This window comes from Myxine glutinosa, chromosome 2 (genome assembly GCF_964187855.1).
Source record: "Myxine glutinosa chromosome 2, kmMyxGlut1.1, whole genome shotgun sequence".
Classification (NCBI taxonomy): domain Eukaryota; kingdom Metazoa; phylum Chordata; class Myxini; order Myxiniformes; family Myxinidae; genus Myxine; species Myxine glutinosa.
In genome coordinates this window covers 151,301,239-151,316,638 of record NC_136262.1, presented here as the reverse complement: position 1 = coordinate 151,316,638, position 15,400 = coordinate 151,301,239, and the positions used below count along the sequence as shown (strand labels likewise).

Here is a 15,400-nt window from a genome sequence, read left to right as displayed (position 1 = left end):
TGTGTCTCGATGTAATTACCTCTTTACTTTTATCAACATCATTACGATCAAGTTATCTTCATTTTACCTGTTTATGTACCTTTGATACTTCCACACTATAATATTGTTGCGGATCTCAGCGCCGGCCTTTTCCCCTTACCAAGGGGGGATTAGTCCCCTTGTCTTTGACTAGCCGACGGGACCCGGGACCTATGACGTCCCTCCCGGACAGCACGAAGTAGGGTCATAGGACTAATCACTAATACCTAAGTACTCGCGCCGCCCAGAAACAAGGAAATAAGCCCCGCCCGAATCACGGTTGTTGGTGGATACGCCGAGCGGTAGCGAACCCGTGACCCGAGCCGTTATCAATGACTAAACCCGATCCAAGCGGTTCTTAATCGTGCCACGCTTACCCAATGATGGAAATCACAGAAACGGTCGAATTTGGAAGAAAGGAAGAACAGAATTTATTTACACTTTGTACAATAATCAGAAGAAAACACAGTGCAGTCTTAATCACAGTCTTAACTTATCCCTGGACAAACAGGCCCATTCACACTCAGACACACTCACACGGGGTTTGCAGATGACCAGGTCAGCACGTCCAGGGATGGCGTCCAGGCAGCTCACTCTCCGGTCCCCAACTTGCACCGTGAAGAAGATGAATACAGCGGCCAGGAGCTCTCCGCGTGTCGTTTTCGCGCATGGGATAACACGGGGCGAATGGTAGGCTGGGCTCAGGTGGTTACACTGGCGGCTGCGGCCGCGTACGTAATAAGCGAATAGTTCAATATGCACTCACAATGTGCTCTTCAATTCCCCGAAACTGTCGTGTGCACGCCGGTCCTCTGAATACAGTTCTCTTGCATAAGTTCTCACAAGCGCCTCTCCCTTCTCAACTGAGGTGGGGGCCTCGCGCAAAGAGTTTTATTGCCACGCCCTTGGAACCCTCTGGAACTTACTAGACGCGTCTTGCCACGCCCTATCATGCCATGCCCTCCGAGCCCTGGTTGGCTGTTGCTCCTTACCGTCCCCGCCTCTGACGTGCTCCTCGACTCTGCCACACCCCGACCCCACACTCCTCCCCCTTTCAGGCCTACCTCGTGTCACTGGGCTAGTTTCGAGCCAACAAAGGGCAGCGGATGCTGCTGGCAGCCAAAGCGTAACAAATTGCGGGTAGCCAAAGCGTAACAAACTTGAGGGATGCCAAATGGGGCGCGGGATCAATTATGCCCACTGATGTAATTGGGGGGTGGCGCAAAGATGAAAGGACCTAAGCTCATTTCTTTGCAGAACGCAGATATTACTAGGGAAATGGCTTACTCTTACACATACTATGACATAAATAATACTCTAAGTGGGCCTACGTGTTGCTTGTGGACTAACTATGGGGGGCAAACCTTTAATGATGTCATATATACAAATCTCAAAACCGTATCAATATAATGCTGCAGTTTGTCCCCCTCAAGGTTATCACAAAGGACTCCATGACATATTTAATCTCCAAATGGTTGTTTACAATCTACAAGACAGACAGCCTTTGGCACAACGACAGAGAATGGAGGAAAATGACATTTCATCTCCATCCGGTAACATCGGCACGAATCCTCACCTGATACGATCGCCAACAAGAGTTGAGCTCACCAATAACCTTATTAGTTCAAATTCATTTTAAATATTCATCTCCTGGTCTCATTTCGTTAGTCCATCCATATCGAGAAACGGAGTTTTACAATCACTTATGTGTGTCTGTCCGGGACGTAACTTTTTACCATTTGAGCTTTTGTCATTAAATTTTCAACAAAGCGTTATTATGAGAATATAGAGAAGGTATATTAAGAATTATTTTGTCAAAAGGTGAAAGGTCAGCGTCACGTAAAATCATCAATTTTCGTCCAATTGACCTGAAATTTTCAGAATTTGCATATTGGGTCACTGAATTTGTTCACCAATCAAAAGCTAGAAGCGGATTTTTTTTTAAATTAAAAGGTCAAAGGTCAAGATAGCATAAAATCGTCAATTTCCATCTGATTGACGACATTTGAGCAAGTTTTGAATATTGGGTCACTGAAGCCGATTGCTTTTGAGGTCAAATGATCAATGTCGCCTACAATTGTCAGTTTTTTGGGATTTTAAAAACTATTTTCGTCCTGTTTATGAGTTTATCATACGGAAGAAGAAATCTGAATACAGAGTGGATGCGAACAGTCTTTGCATTTTCAGATGCTCTCTAGTTTATACAATAGATATCATAATAAAATATAAAGATCATCTGAGCATGGAACTCATAACGCTTGAATCCCAGTTTCAAGACTCTCTGCTCATCTTCACTCCTTCATTCCTCCCGCCTCTGGAACAAACTCCCTCACTCTCTTCAATCCCTCTCCTCCCTCCAGGTCTTTAAAACAGCTGTTCACCACCATCTCTTATCTTTCCCCATCCAAAACCTTGATCTTTTATACCCCCATTAAAACGCCCCAAATCCGCCTCTTTCAATCCCCAACTTCTAGTCGTGTTCATTTGCATTATACTGTGTTACCCTCCCTCCTCCCCCTTCCACAGATCTACCGACGTCCCTGTTTCGACTGTTGTTGTGCTTGTGTGCTTCCCTCTTTCCCCCTCTTGTCTCCCGCTCCCTTCATTGTATGTTTTATGTGCCTGTGCATGTTTTCATGTTTAATGTGTTAACTCTTACACGAGCCTCGATTCTGTATCCCCCCCCCAAAAAAAAATCCCTTGTCTCATCATATTTATTCGTCCTATGTCGTATCCCAACAATGCCTATGGAAAGTCTACACCCCCTTTCAAATTTATCTCCTTTTATTACCTTATCAAAATGCATTAAATCAGACTTTTCCACCTTTATTTACATCCCGGAACCCACAACACCCGAATGAAAAACAAATTTTACAAATTTCAGAAGAATTAATTTAAAATACAAAACGAGAATATCTTGGTTGGATAGGTGTCCAACACTTCTGCCTCCTTTATAATAGCAAATATAAATTAGCTCAGGTGTAACCAATCACCGTCAAAAACACACACCAAGTTGATAGGCTTGCACCTGTGTTAAATTGTAGTGATTCGGATTATTTCATAATAAAACTAGAACGGCACTCAATAGAGAGCATACCTCCACCAGGTGAACAGTTTACGTTTTGTATCCCAGAGTAGACCAGAAAATCACAATACAGAATCACATTTAATCAAAAACATCCATCCACAACATTTTGAGATATCCTGCTATGTATCGTTTTTGGCCCCATCTCCCAATGGTGAAGAATCGCTTTTAAAATTCTAGTAGCTGAATCAGGATCTTCACCAAACTCTAATCATTTCGTACTTGTCACATATGCTACATCTCTGCCAAATTTCATCCGAACCCGTCCACAACTTTTTGAGATGTCTTGTTCACAAACAAACGGACAAATGGACAAACAAACAGACAGAGGTGAAAACATAACATCCATCCACCTTTGGTGGTGGAGGTAATCAGCTGTTCCTGGAGGTTTCCTCTGCTGGGTAGTGCATTTCACAGCAAAGACTCAACCATGAGCACCAAGGAGCTTTCAAAAGATTTCCGGGATAAAGTTGTGGAAAGGCACAGATCAGGGGTTGGGTATAAAAATATTTCAAAGGCCTTCAATATCCCTTGGAAAGCAGTCAACAAATAATTAAGAAGTGAAAGGCGTATTATACCACCAAGACCCTGCCTAGATCAGGTCGTCCCTCCAACCTGGATGACCAAGCAAGGAGGAGGTCACCAAGAGGCCAATGTCAACCTTGAAAGAGCTACAGGCCTTTATGGCAAAGACTAGTAAATGTGTGCATGTGACAACAATATCCCAAGCACTCCACAAGTCTGGCCTGTACGGTAGGGTGGCAAGAAGGAAGCCATTACTCATAAAAGCCCACATTGCGTCCCGTTTGAGGTGTGCAAAAAAAACAATGCGGAGATTCTGAAGCCATGTGGCAAAAAGTTTTGTGGTTTGATGAAACCAAGATGGAACTTTGTGGCCTAAATGCAAAACGTTACGTTTGGTGCAAACCCAACACACCACATCACCCAAAGAACACCATCCCTACTGTGAAGCATGGTGGTGGCAGCATCATGTTATGGGGATGTTTCTCATCAGCAGGGTCTGGGTACTTGTCAGGATAAAAGGGAAAATGTATGGAGCAAAATACAGAAAAATCCAAGAGGAAAACCTGCTGCCCTCTATAAGAAAGCGGAGATTGGGACGGAAGTTCACCTTTCAGCATGACAACGACCCGAAACACACAGCAAAAGCTACACTGGAGTGGCTAAGGAACAAAAAGATAAATGTCCTTGAGTGGCCCAGTCAGAGCCCTGACGTAAATCCAATTGAAAATCTGTGACAGGACCTGAAGATTGCTGTCCATCAACGCTCCCCACACAACTTGACTGAGCTTGAACAGTTTTATACAGACGAATGGGCAAAATATTGCCCAATCAAAGTGTGCAAATTTGGTAGAGGCCAATCCCAACAGACTCACAGCTGTAATTGCTGTCAAAGGTGCTTCCACCAAGTATGAACTCAGGGGGGGCAGACATATATCCAACCAAGATAATCTAGTTTTGTATTATAAATTAATTTTCTGAAATTTGTAGAATTGAATTGACATTTGTGGGATTTGTGGATTGTAAGCAGGAAGGAAAATCATTGGGAGGAAAATTAGGAGGTACTTAGTGGCACATTCCAACAGTTGCACCCATCCACCAGGATCATTGTGAAGAAATGACCAAACTATGGGGATTCCACGATCAATGAACAGAAACTGTCTGATGATTGGTGCTTGGTGTAACCCACCAAGATGATTCCTAAATGTGACCTTTAACATTGTCATTGGTGATATTGCTGCTGTAACTGTGTAAACTGTGGGGCATTGAATCCTCCACCTTCATATTGGGTGATTGATCTCTTTGTCGATAGTTTGCGCTTGGAAGACACATTTCTCCTGCCTCTGTTGAATCCAACATACAGCTTGGAAAAAGCGTCACTTTGAAGATGTGTGTACCCTGTTTGTTGGTTGTGGCCCAACATTGTGGAGCCACAACCAACGGTTGTTTAACTAAGTACTGAACTTAGCTGTTTACCGATTACTGTATTCTATAACCAAGCTTGTTCGTGTCTCAAAGCAAATAAAATTCTGCTCAGCCATATTTGTTGCTGCCTGATAGATGCAGGGATGGATTTGAAGGTGACCGTTGCCAGACACTGCAACTTCATATCACGAACACAACAGTAAGCCAACATGGAGTATTGGCTGCCCTTCTTATTGCTGCCCTCATCCTCACCCTTGGTTTCCTGCTTTGTGCCTATAACCGTTGCAGGTATTCCATTGATATCCATTACACAACTTGATATGTTTTCCTTTTTTCTGCATAACTGTAATTGTGAAAATGGACATTATAACCAAAACTACTGCTCACTCGTTTATGATGACCAACTTCATGATGCTGTGACCCCAGGTTCAGATGTCATGTCCTGTGTTCATCACAATTTGTCCTTGAAAGGAAATTTATATTTAAAACAATAAAAGTTTTTAAAATCTTTTTTTAATTCCAATGGTATGTCTTATAACCTTACTAGCAGATACCTGCGGAACATCCACGGAATGCAAAATGTGACTTCAAGTCATCAAAGGGAGAAGGGGAAGCAGACGAGAGAGAAAGAGGGGGAGAGGAGAGAGAGAGGGAGATGATGGTGGATGGGAGGAAGGGGGGATGGGGGAAAAGTTAAACAAAGAACAGTTAAATGTCATGTGAACTTCGTATTGTCTACCTACTGTGTGTGTGTGCTTGCGAAAGGTTTTGCTTGATTAAAATCAACCCCACCAACCCCAAGTCCTCAAAAGTCATCCACTCACCCTCCAAGTTCTCAACCCCCTCACCAAACACGTATGTTTATATTGGGGCACTATTACAGTATTACGACAGTACTCAGACCATTTCATGAAATCAACTAACCTTGCATAGGCAACACAATCAGACAATTTTTCCATTTAAAGAAAGACATTAGTAAGATCTTGTTAGGTTTAATATACGTCCGAAGAATAATGGAGACCTGAACACCGAACCCACCTTGACTGACTTACTTCTGTCATTAATTCCCAGTCTTGATTAAACTTGAAAGCATTTTATACATTTCACTTTACAGATTTAAAAATGATTAAAACCAAACGTTATTCACAAATATTGTATTCCATAGTTAGTCCACATATACAATTTATTACGTACAAAGTTTTTCGAAGCATTTTTTAATTACATCGTTGAAAAAGAGATACCTCGCCTTAAATAAACTCTTACACCCCAGGAATATGAAAACTTTAAATATATACCCAAGGAATGTGAAACAATATAATTACCTCCACCACCAAAGGTGGATTATGTTATGTTTTCACCCCTGTCTGTCTGTTTGTCCGTTTGTGAACAAAATATCTCAAATGTTTTATAAACAATGTTTTACATTTACTTGTACATAACTTCAATAACGACCTATGGTATACAATATATACTATATAGTATGTGTTTTACCATTTTGTAGTGCCACAGAGACTGCTATCATGTTTTACTTCAATTTGTAAAACTAGTGGGGTCACCCGTGGGAATCCCACGGGCATGAAGGTGTATTGTTGTAATTGGTGCAGCCGTTTTTGCGGTACCCGGGACAATAACGTTAGGCGGGAGTCCTACACTGAAAATGCTGGAGTCCAAACCTGAAAATGCTGGAGTCCAAACCTGAAATTGGAAAAACAATATAGCCTATTTTACTCCAGGGGGTCCCAGGATTACCCACCCAAAATTTTGTTGCGATCGGTTCAGCGGTTTTTGCGGTACCTGGGAACGGACTGACGGACAGACATTTGGTGAATTATAGTAAGACTTGTGGGGTCACCTGTGGGAATCCCACGGGCATGTAGGTGTATTGTTGCGATCGGTGCAGCCGTTTTTGTGCTACCTGGGACAATAACGTTATGCGGGAGTCCAAACCTGAAAATGCTGGAAACAAAGTTGAAATTGTAAAAACAATATAGCCTATTTTACTCCAGGGGGTCCCAGGATTACCCACCCAAAATTTTGTTGCGATCGGTTCAGCGGTTTTTGCGGTACCTGGGAACGGACTGACGGACAGACATTTGGTGTATTATAGTAAGACTTGTGGGGTCACCTGTGGGAATCCCACGGGCATGGAGGTGTATTGTTGCGATCGGTGCAGCCGTTTTTGTGCTACCTGGGACAATAACGTTATGCGGGAGTCCAAACCTGAAAATGCTGGAGACCAAAGTTGAAATTGTAAAAACAAGATAGCCTATTTTACTCCAGGGGGTCCCAGGATTACCCACCCAAAATTTTGTTGCGATCGGTTCAGCGGTTTTTGCGGTACCTGGGAACGGACTGACGGACAGACATTTGGTGTATTATAGTAAGACTTGTGGGGTCACCTGTGGGAATCCCACGGGCATGGAGGTGTATTGTTGCGATCGGTGCAGCCGTTTTTGTGCTACCTGGGACAATAACGTTATGCGGGAGTCCAAACCTGAAAATGCTGGAGACCAAAGTTGAAATTGTAAAAACAATATAGCCTATTTTACTCCAGGGGGTCCCAGGATTACCCACCCAAAATTTTGTTGCGATCGGTTCAGCGGTTTTTGCGGTACCTGGGAACGGACAGACAGATGGACATTTGGTGAATTATAGTAAGATTATCAAAAGCTACCACAAATGTTTGTATGAAATAAGCATTGGTGTGCGAGTTTTTGTAGATGTGCGAGAGTGTAGGCCCCTAAATGGAGGCACAATATGGTATTCACTTCACCAATACCTCAATGGAGCATTTAGCCGGGAGTTAGATGTATTGTTGGGATTTATATCCCAGACCCTTGTTAAGATATCTGCCTCGTAAAACTGTACTTTCTTTTGCAGGAAACGGGGGAAAAGGAACAGACTGTCCTCCTCTACATCCGGGTGTGACACTCATGTGGAAAACCAGCCGGGCCTGGTCATTTGAATACACCATGTTGCATATCGCATGTTCTGCAACGATGCTCATTGGTCTACAACCAACAACTGCTACACAAGGAGTTTCATCAATGTAGCCACATTCATCAGTGTCTTTGATATTTATTGATTTTAAAATTGCCACCACAGCTGCTCCATGACCATACTCTGCTTTTAAATGACACCATTCATCTATTCTACATGATATGTTGTAGATGTGGACTATATTTATCGTTTTGTCAAATGTAAAAGCATGTCAATTTCTGGGGAAGTCAGCCGGTGGTGAAGAATACCCGCTAAAGGGGAAGGAAAAATTCTGAATTTAAAACCAACGATGGTCTTCTTTTTGTTTCCAGCTGACCAGGGCCTAGTACCACCACCCAGTTTTGCCATTTTTAATCTCCTCGGGTTGGGTACAGGGCATTGCCTTTCCTGTCAGGGCCCACTTTTGCGGCCTTCCTCCATGTGCTTTCCATTCCATTAAAAAAAAAAAAAAGGAATAAATGTTGTTGCGGAAAAAAGTTTTGAGAAGAGGAAAGATGGACATGATTATTGCAAGTTTTCAATTGGAGGATTTCACCTTGTTTCAAGAATGACTCATCGAAATGGAAATTCATATTGCGTGTGGTATCTAGCAGGCACTAGATACTTATGCTGGGAATAAGTTTATGAAATATTAAAATCTCAAGTTCTAGCCGATCGATCACTTTTTTGACAAAGGATTGACGTATCCTTACCTACAAATAAACAATCTATTCGATATGAATCAACTTTTTCATTTTAAAGAATGTCACCTGTGTGTGCATTCTCAATGGATTCTTATGTAACGCTTGCTTGTTTCTCACTATGGATACCACAAAAACATCTTAAATCATGGTTAAACCTTTTACCTGTTGAGCAGTTTCTTTTCTGAAACCTAAACCTTCACATCAGGTGCCATTTTGTTGAACACTCAGAGTAGGAATGGAACCTAGAAGTCAAAAAAGGAATAATCAATACACTATTTGAATTACAAGAAAAATCTCCAATCGATTTTAAAATCTTTTAGCAATTTATTTGCCAAAAGTAATCATTTAGAAGCTGAAAGTGCAAATAAAACATGGGAATGTCATGAACCACCTTTTGAGGCCATTTTCCCCCGCAGAGCAGGGGTTGGCCTTTTCCAGGCACCGTGGTCCCCTTTTGTGAAGCAATGTTTTATGGCCGGAAGCTCTTCTTGCCACCAACCCTGTTTGTCGCCTCTTGCGACACACATAGTCTGGGATCCGAGGCCTGGAAATGTGTAAAAAAGTGATTTTGAAGTGACACCCCTGCTATAAAATGTTTGACCCCTAGATCATGTCTGTGGGGGTGCTAGCCACCAGAAAAGTGACTTTAGCAAGGTAGTTTGGATTGCGCGAATTCTGTAGGGACATTTTTTAACTTGGGGCATCAACTGTAAAAAAGCAAGAAATTTAGGGGTAGGGGAAATTCAATTGACCATATATTCCATAATACAGGGGTGAGTGCAACAAATTACCACTCATTCTTTTTGTTATAAATTTGGCTTTTATATGAAACATGATTCAACGTGATTGGACCATCCATGAGGTCAGCAGAGGTCAAAAGGTCACGGAAAGTGGGTTAAGCTGAAAATTTAGCTCCTTTATCAAATAATTCACATATGTATATGTCACAATATGTTCTTTGCATCCCTCGACTGTTTCTGGCCTATATTGATCGTAATAGTGATGGTTTACTGTGGTGGTTGATGCTTTTCATCTTTTGTGTGGTGCTAGGGATTATTATGCTACATTTGTTTCAGCAACTTGCTTCACTCTTGCTGATCTTTATGATTACCATCGATCTTCAGCTTTAAACTTCCATTCAGAGACACAAGATGGTGGTAGTTTTGATGCTACAACAAATATAATTTATCAGTACACATTTGAGGGAGAAGGAAGTGGGGAGGTAGTGGGGGCAGTGCCCCTTAAGAAAACCAGGAAACTGACTATCAGTGAACCAGACAAATTCGTTCCAGTAAGTAGTAAACTGACACTGAAGGACAGAAGACAGGCTAGGTCATTACGTGATATTGAACTTCCTCATGATGACAAGGGGGAAGCCTGCTTTCTAGCTGACAAGAACATCGTTTGGTTCCTACTGAGGATGTATCCAACACAGTTGATGACGGGTGAAAACGACAAGGACACTGGTAGCCTGACATGGAGCAGCTTCTTTGAATACAGATCTGGGCAACATACAGAGAAAACAAAGATTGGTTATGGACCATTGCTTCCACAAAACCCAACCAACGCAGATGTAGTCCAGACCTCATTGGACTACTTTGTCTCCTTGAGTCTTAAGATGGGTCAGGCTAAGACGGTGGTGACTTGTGACCAGGCGATATATGACATAGTAAAGGGGTTGTTTAGGAGGAATTGGAAAAGTACAAAGATGTTATTGTTCGACTTGGAGGATTCCATATTGCCCAGAACTTCTTGGGATCTATTGGATTTTTCATAATGGAGAGTGGCATAGAGGACATTCTGGTTTCTAGTGATATCTGTGGTCGAGGTACAGCCAATAAAGTCATGGCAGGAAAAGATTATTATAAGATGGTCCGTTATCATTCATGGTCGAGTGAGGCATTGTTCATGCTGAAGTGGGAGGCATTTGAGAAATGGCTGTTGTTTGAGAAGAATGAGGAGACACTTTCTTTGCTTTCGTCTCTGCTTGAAAGTCTTAGAAATGCCTTTGACAGGAAAGAGAAGGACGAATTTGCTGCACTCATGAAGGAAGTCATGAAATGCCTAGAGTCACTGGAGTCGCTCTGGGGAGATTTTGAGAAGGGATTAGGAGTGACAGCCCATCTTTGGAGCATGTACATAGACATGGTGCTTATCCTAAGGCGTTACATCCATGCTGAGAGAGCTGGGCTTTGGCAACAGCACTTACAAGAGGTACAGAATATGCTACCCTATACCATTGCTTCCGGCCATAGTAAGTACATGTCCTGCCTTCCGATCTATCTCAGTGAGATGCAAAAGCTTCCAGAAACAGCACCAGAAGTGCACGAGGAGTTTGCAGCTGGCAAATTCACAGTTCACCAGACTGCAGGAGACTTTAATGGTGTGTGGACAGACCTTGCCCTTGAACAGACCTACAATAGGGAAGGCAAAACAAGCCTCTTTAAGGGTATAACACAGTCTGAATCAGCACGAGAAAAGTACATCAAGGCTCTACCGTTCATGACCTCTGTCTCTGAAAGTGTAAAACAGATGGCACACATGGCCTCGCCGCAATCTGACCACCACGAGAAGCTGAGGAAAGACGACATGGAAGCCGTGTTGCAGATCAAACAGACCGTGGAAGAGAAGATGCAAAACCCATTCGATCCTTCACTTGCGACAGATAAACTAATGAACATATCCACAGGTCAGATTCTTGCAGCAACTACCCTGGTAGATGCCAAACGTCTAGGCTTGGAGGCAATGGATGCTGCCACGACGACGAATGCAGACAAGATTGTCCAACCGAAGATAGAAACATTCGCCACACATCTGAAGAAAAGTAAGAAAAAGATGGACACTGTGAAAGAAGTCATCAGAGAGGAGAGTGCAGTGACAAGGGCACTTTGTTTCGCACAGGACCTGAGTGATGAGGCATGGACTGAGGCATTTAGTTACGAATGGCTTGAGTACCCTCCCTCGTTGTTTGAGCCAGAGAAGAATGGATTTTCCATGCGGAAAGGTTGCAAATCCAACTATCTATCCACTCTACAGGCAGAGGTTGCCGAGTCATGGGAACCGTTAAAAGAGTTGCCTCCTTCTGCATCTGATGCAGTTTATGTAGTCGATGCAATGGCATTCATCCAGCGGTTCAACACACTTGGTTCGAGTACATTTGACCAACTTCAGGAAAGGTACAGGAACAAACTCTTGAACATGAAACCCAGACATTGCACTGAAGTGCATTTCGTGGGCGATCAATATGATTTTGGGTTAAAGAGTCTAAAAGTGGTTGAACGCCAGAGACGGGAGTCAAATACCAACTTGCCAGAGTTTGTTCCAGCGGACATCATGAAAATCCCTGATTGGAACACATTCCTGTCAAACCCTTGTAACAAGACCAATCTGCTGTCGTATCTTGCTTCACGTTGGTCCCAGGAGTCATCCTGGCCTGATGGCTTCTGCCTGGTCCTTGGGGTCAACGCCCAGGCAACTCGTGTGACGCAGACGGAACATACCAATGTTGATGAGCTGTACTGCCCTAACCACGAGGAGGCGGACACCAGAATCTTTGCTCACATTGCTAGCTGTGACAACAGCGTAGTTGTCATTCAGGCTACAGATACAGATATCATCGTCTTGTCAATGTATCATTTCCCTCGGTTGACAAACGTTGTTGAGTTATGGGTGGAAAAGGATGATCTGTTCCTCCCCATCCATGACTTGGTGAATGAGTTGGCCACAGCAGTTGGAAAGGACGTATTGGCACTCACAGACACACTGCTCATCTCCTACATTCTGTCAGGTTGTGATTCGGTGAGCTATCCTTTCAAACGGGGTAAGAAGAGAGCAGTGAAAGTCGCACTCCAGCATGTTGACAAACAGCCAGCGTTGTCCAATTTCATCCGACATGAATCCAGACCTTCTGCACATGATCAGGTGATAACTGAAGCACGAAGCTTCTTTTGTGATCTCTACGGCAAGCCAGGGTATTCATCCCTGGATAAGCTCCGCGCCCACTTGTTTGCATCTAGCAAACTAGATCTGCGCTCCCTTCCTCCAACAGAAGATGCTTTTCACTTCCACGTTCTCAGGAGCCTTTGTCAGATCAGCTTATACAAGCAAGCTTCACTCAACAATCCAGTGCTTCTTCCACCTGAAGAGTATGGCAGGAGTGTGGACGGTGACAGGTTAATTCCTGTCATGAAGAGCAAGCCATCAAAGCCTTCTGCTGCGAAGTTGAAGTACTGCAAATGTAAGAAGAAACCGAACTGCCTGAGGAATTGCCCTTGTGCGAAAGCTGGAGTACCATGCATCATTCATTGCATGTGCCTGCAATGGCGACAGAGAAAAATGTGGACGGCTTCTGACTGATGACGGTGATGATGATGAGTAAATAGAGGTAATGACACTTTTCCAGACAGTATGTGGTATGACTTGTCGTTTTAAAACATGTTGAAGAGTACCGTGCAAATAGATAGTGTGAATGCCCGATTTTGGTGATTTTTTAAAAGTTATGCAAATCTAAAGTGACATACATGCCAGTAAGTTAAGTTCAGTCGGGGCATTTCTTTCCCAAAAACATCAGAGGGGTACAAACAACATATTTTGGGTGTAAAAGTTTGGCTATATTGAGCTTGAAGTAGGAAAAATGTGATTTTATTTACTAAAGGAGCTAAACTTTTAGCTTAACCCACTTTCCGTGACCTTTTGACCTCTGCTGACCTCATGGATGGTCCAATCACGTTGAATCATGTTTCATATAAAAGCCAAATTTATAACAAAAAGAATGAGTGGTAATTTGTTGCACTCACCCCTGTATTATGGGATATATGGTCAATTGAATTTCCCCTACCCCTAAATTTCTTGCTTTTTTACAGTTGACGCCCCAAGTTTTAAAATGTCCCTACAGAATTCGCGCAATCCAAACTACCTTGCTAAAGTCACTTTTCTGGTGGCTAACACCCCCACAGACATGATCTAGGGGTCAAACATTTTATAGCAGGGGTGTCACTTCAAAATCAAATTTTGAGGTCTCGGATCCCAGACTAACAGGGAATTACCAGTGAACTGGTACTCAATTTGCCGACCTCGGAAGGATGACAGGCTGAGTCAACCCACCTGGTGTTAATTCAGCGATTGACCAGGATTTGAACCCAGGATCCTAGGATCCCAAGCCGCACCCTAACCGCTAAGCCAACACCAGGCTAAAAAAATGTATAATAAAAACTAACATGGGAATGTCATAAGCTCGCTAGCTCATTGGAAATCAATGAACATCGGATAGAGGTCACAGTCAGAAGACTTGGTCGTAAAGAATCAGATTATGGCATAAACATGATTTATTCATCTGTGAGAGAAATGGGACCAAGTAATCTTGTAATAGCCTGCGTATAGCGTGTACACCTTGGGCAACACATATAACATGTGGGGAAACCAAGCAAAGACTGGAATGTCAGTGGTTCCGATAAATAAACTAGATGGTATTCATATAATACCTACCCTGCGTAGTCAACTAGTTGCGAGCCAACTCTTCTGTATTTGAACATTTTTTTTCTTTGATCCAATATGGCTGCCAGACCACGTGAGCGATGACATCATACATTTATATTCTCTAATATAATTGTTGCATAGATCACGCTCGATACATTTCAAACTGATCAGACTAAGCGTTGTCCCTGTGGAATTATGACGTCATAATTATGGCTTATTCCCCATAAGGAGTACTTCACAATGAGCCATGTTTCAATTTTTTTCCATTCAGAGGTTTTGGAGATATAGAGGTGCAACACTTTTCGGTTTTTCCAAGATGGCGCCTGTACCACAAGACCTATGACGTCACGATTATCATTTAAATATTCTTCATGAAGAGGCGTCCCGATGGTGAAAATGTCGTGCCCATCAGACCAACAGTTGCTGAGAAAAAAAATTCACAATGATCAGATACGTGTTGTACTTGTCGAATTATGACGTCATAACGAAGGCACCAATGACATCATCATTAACATATCTTATTCCCCAAGGGGAGTACTTGACAATGAATCATGTTTCAATTTTTTCCATGGAGCGGTTTCGGAGATATAGAGGTGAAACTTTCTTCGAATTTTTCAAAGATGGCGACCGTACCACGTGACCTATGACGTTATAATTATCATTAAAAATTCTACAGGAGCCGCACATATTCAGAAAATTTCGTGTCCATCGGACTAACAGTTGCTGAGGAATTATTGTTTTATTCATACTGATCAGATCAAGCGTTGTAGTTGTCCAATTATGACGTCATAATTAAAGCACCGATGTCATCACCAGCAACATATCTTATTCCCCATGGCGAGTACTTGACAATGAGCCACGTTTAATTTTTTTCCATTGAGCGATTTCGGAGATATAGAGGTGTAATGTTTTCCCAAGATGGCGTCCGTACCACGTGACCTATGACGTCATAATTATGAATTAAAAAATTCTACAGGCGGAGGCGCTTCTCTGGTAAAATTTCGTGTCAATCAGACCAACGGTTGCCGGGAAAATGAATTTTTAAAATGCAGACACGTACGGCACACGGCACACGTATGGCTCACGGCACGCGTACGCAACTGAATGCTTGACCCCGCTTTTCGCTTCACAAGCACAGGGTAACAAGCAGGCAGGATCTTTGCCCAGGATATGCAAGTGTTGCGACGGTGAA

At 42.8% G+C, this 15,400-nt stretch overlaps 1 protein-coding gene across 3 annotated transcripts in view; it reads left to right on the top strand.

The window, feature by feature from the left end:
- LOC137421169 (uncharacterized) overlaps positions 1-8,771 on the top strand; it is a 31,271-nt gene extending 22,500 nt beyond the window's left edge. For all 3 annotated transcript variants that reach the window (XM_078771830.1, XM_078771831.1, XM_068106953.2), the window contains exons 4-5: positions 5,186-5,338; positions 7,931-8,771. In XM_078771830.1, the coding sequence (XP_078627956.1) occupies positions 5,186-5,338; positions 7,931-8,015 (238 nt within the window). In that variant the 3' untranslated portion in view covers positions 8,016-8,771. The remainder of the gene's footprint in view (positions 1-5,185; positions 5,339-7,930) is intronic.
- The last annotated feature ends 6,629 nt before the right edge of the window (positions 8,772-15,400 follow it).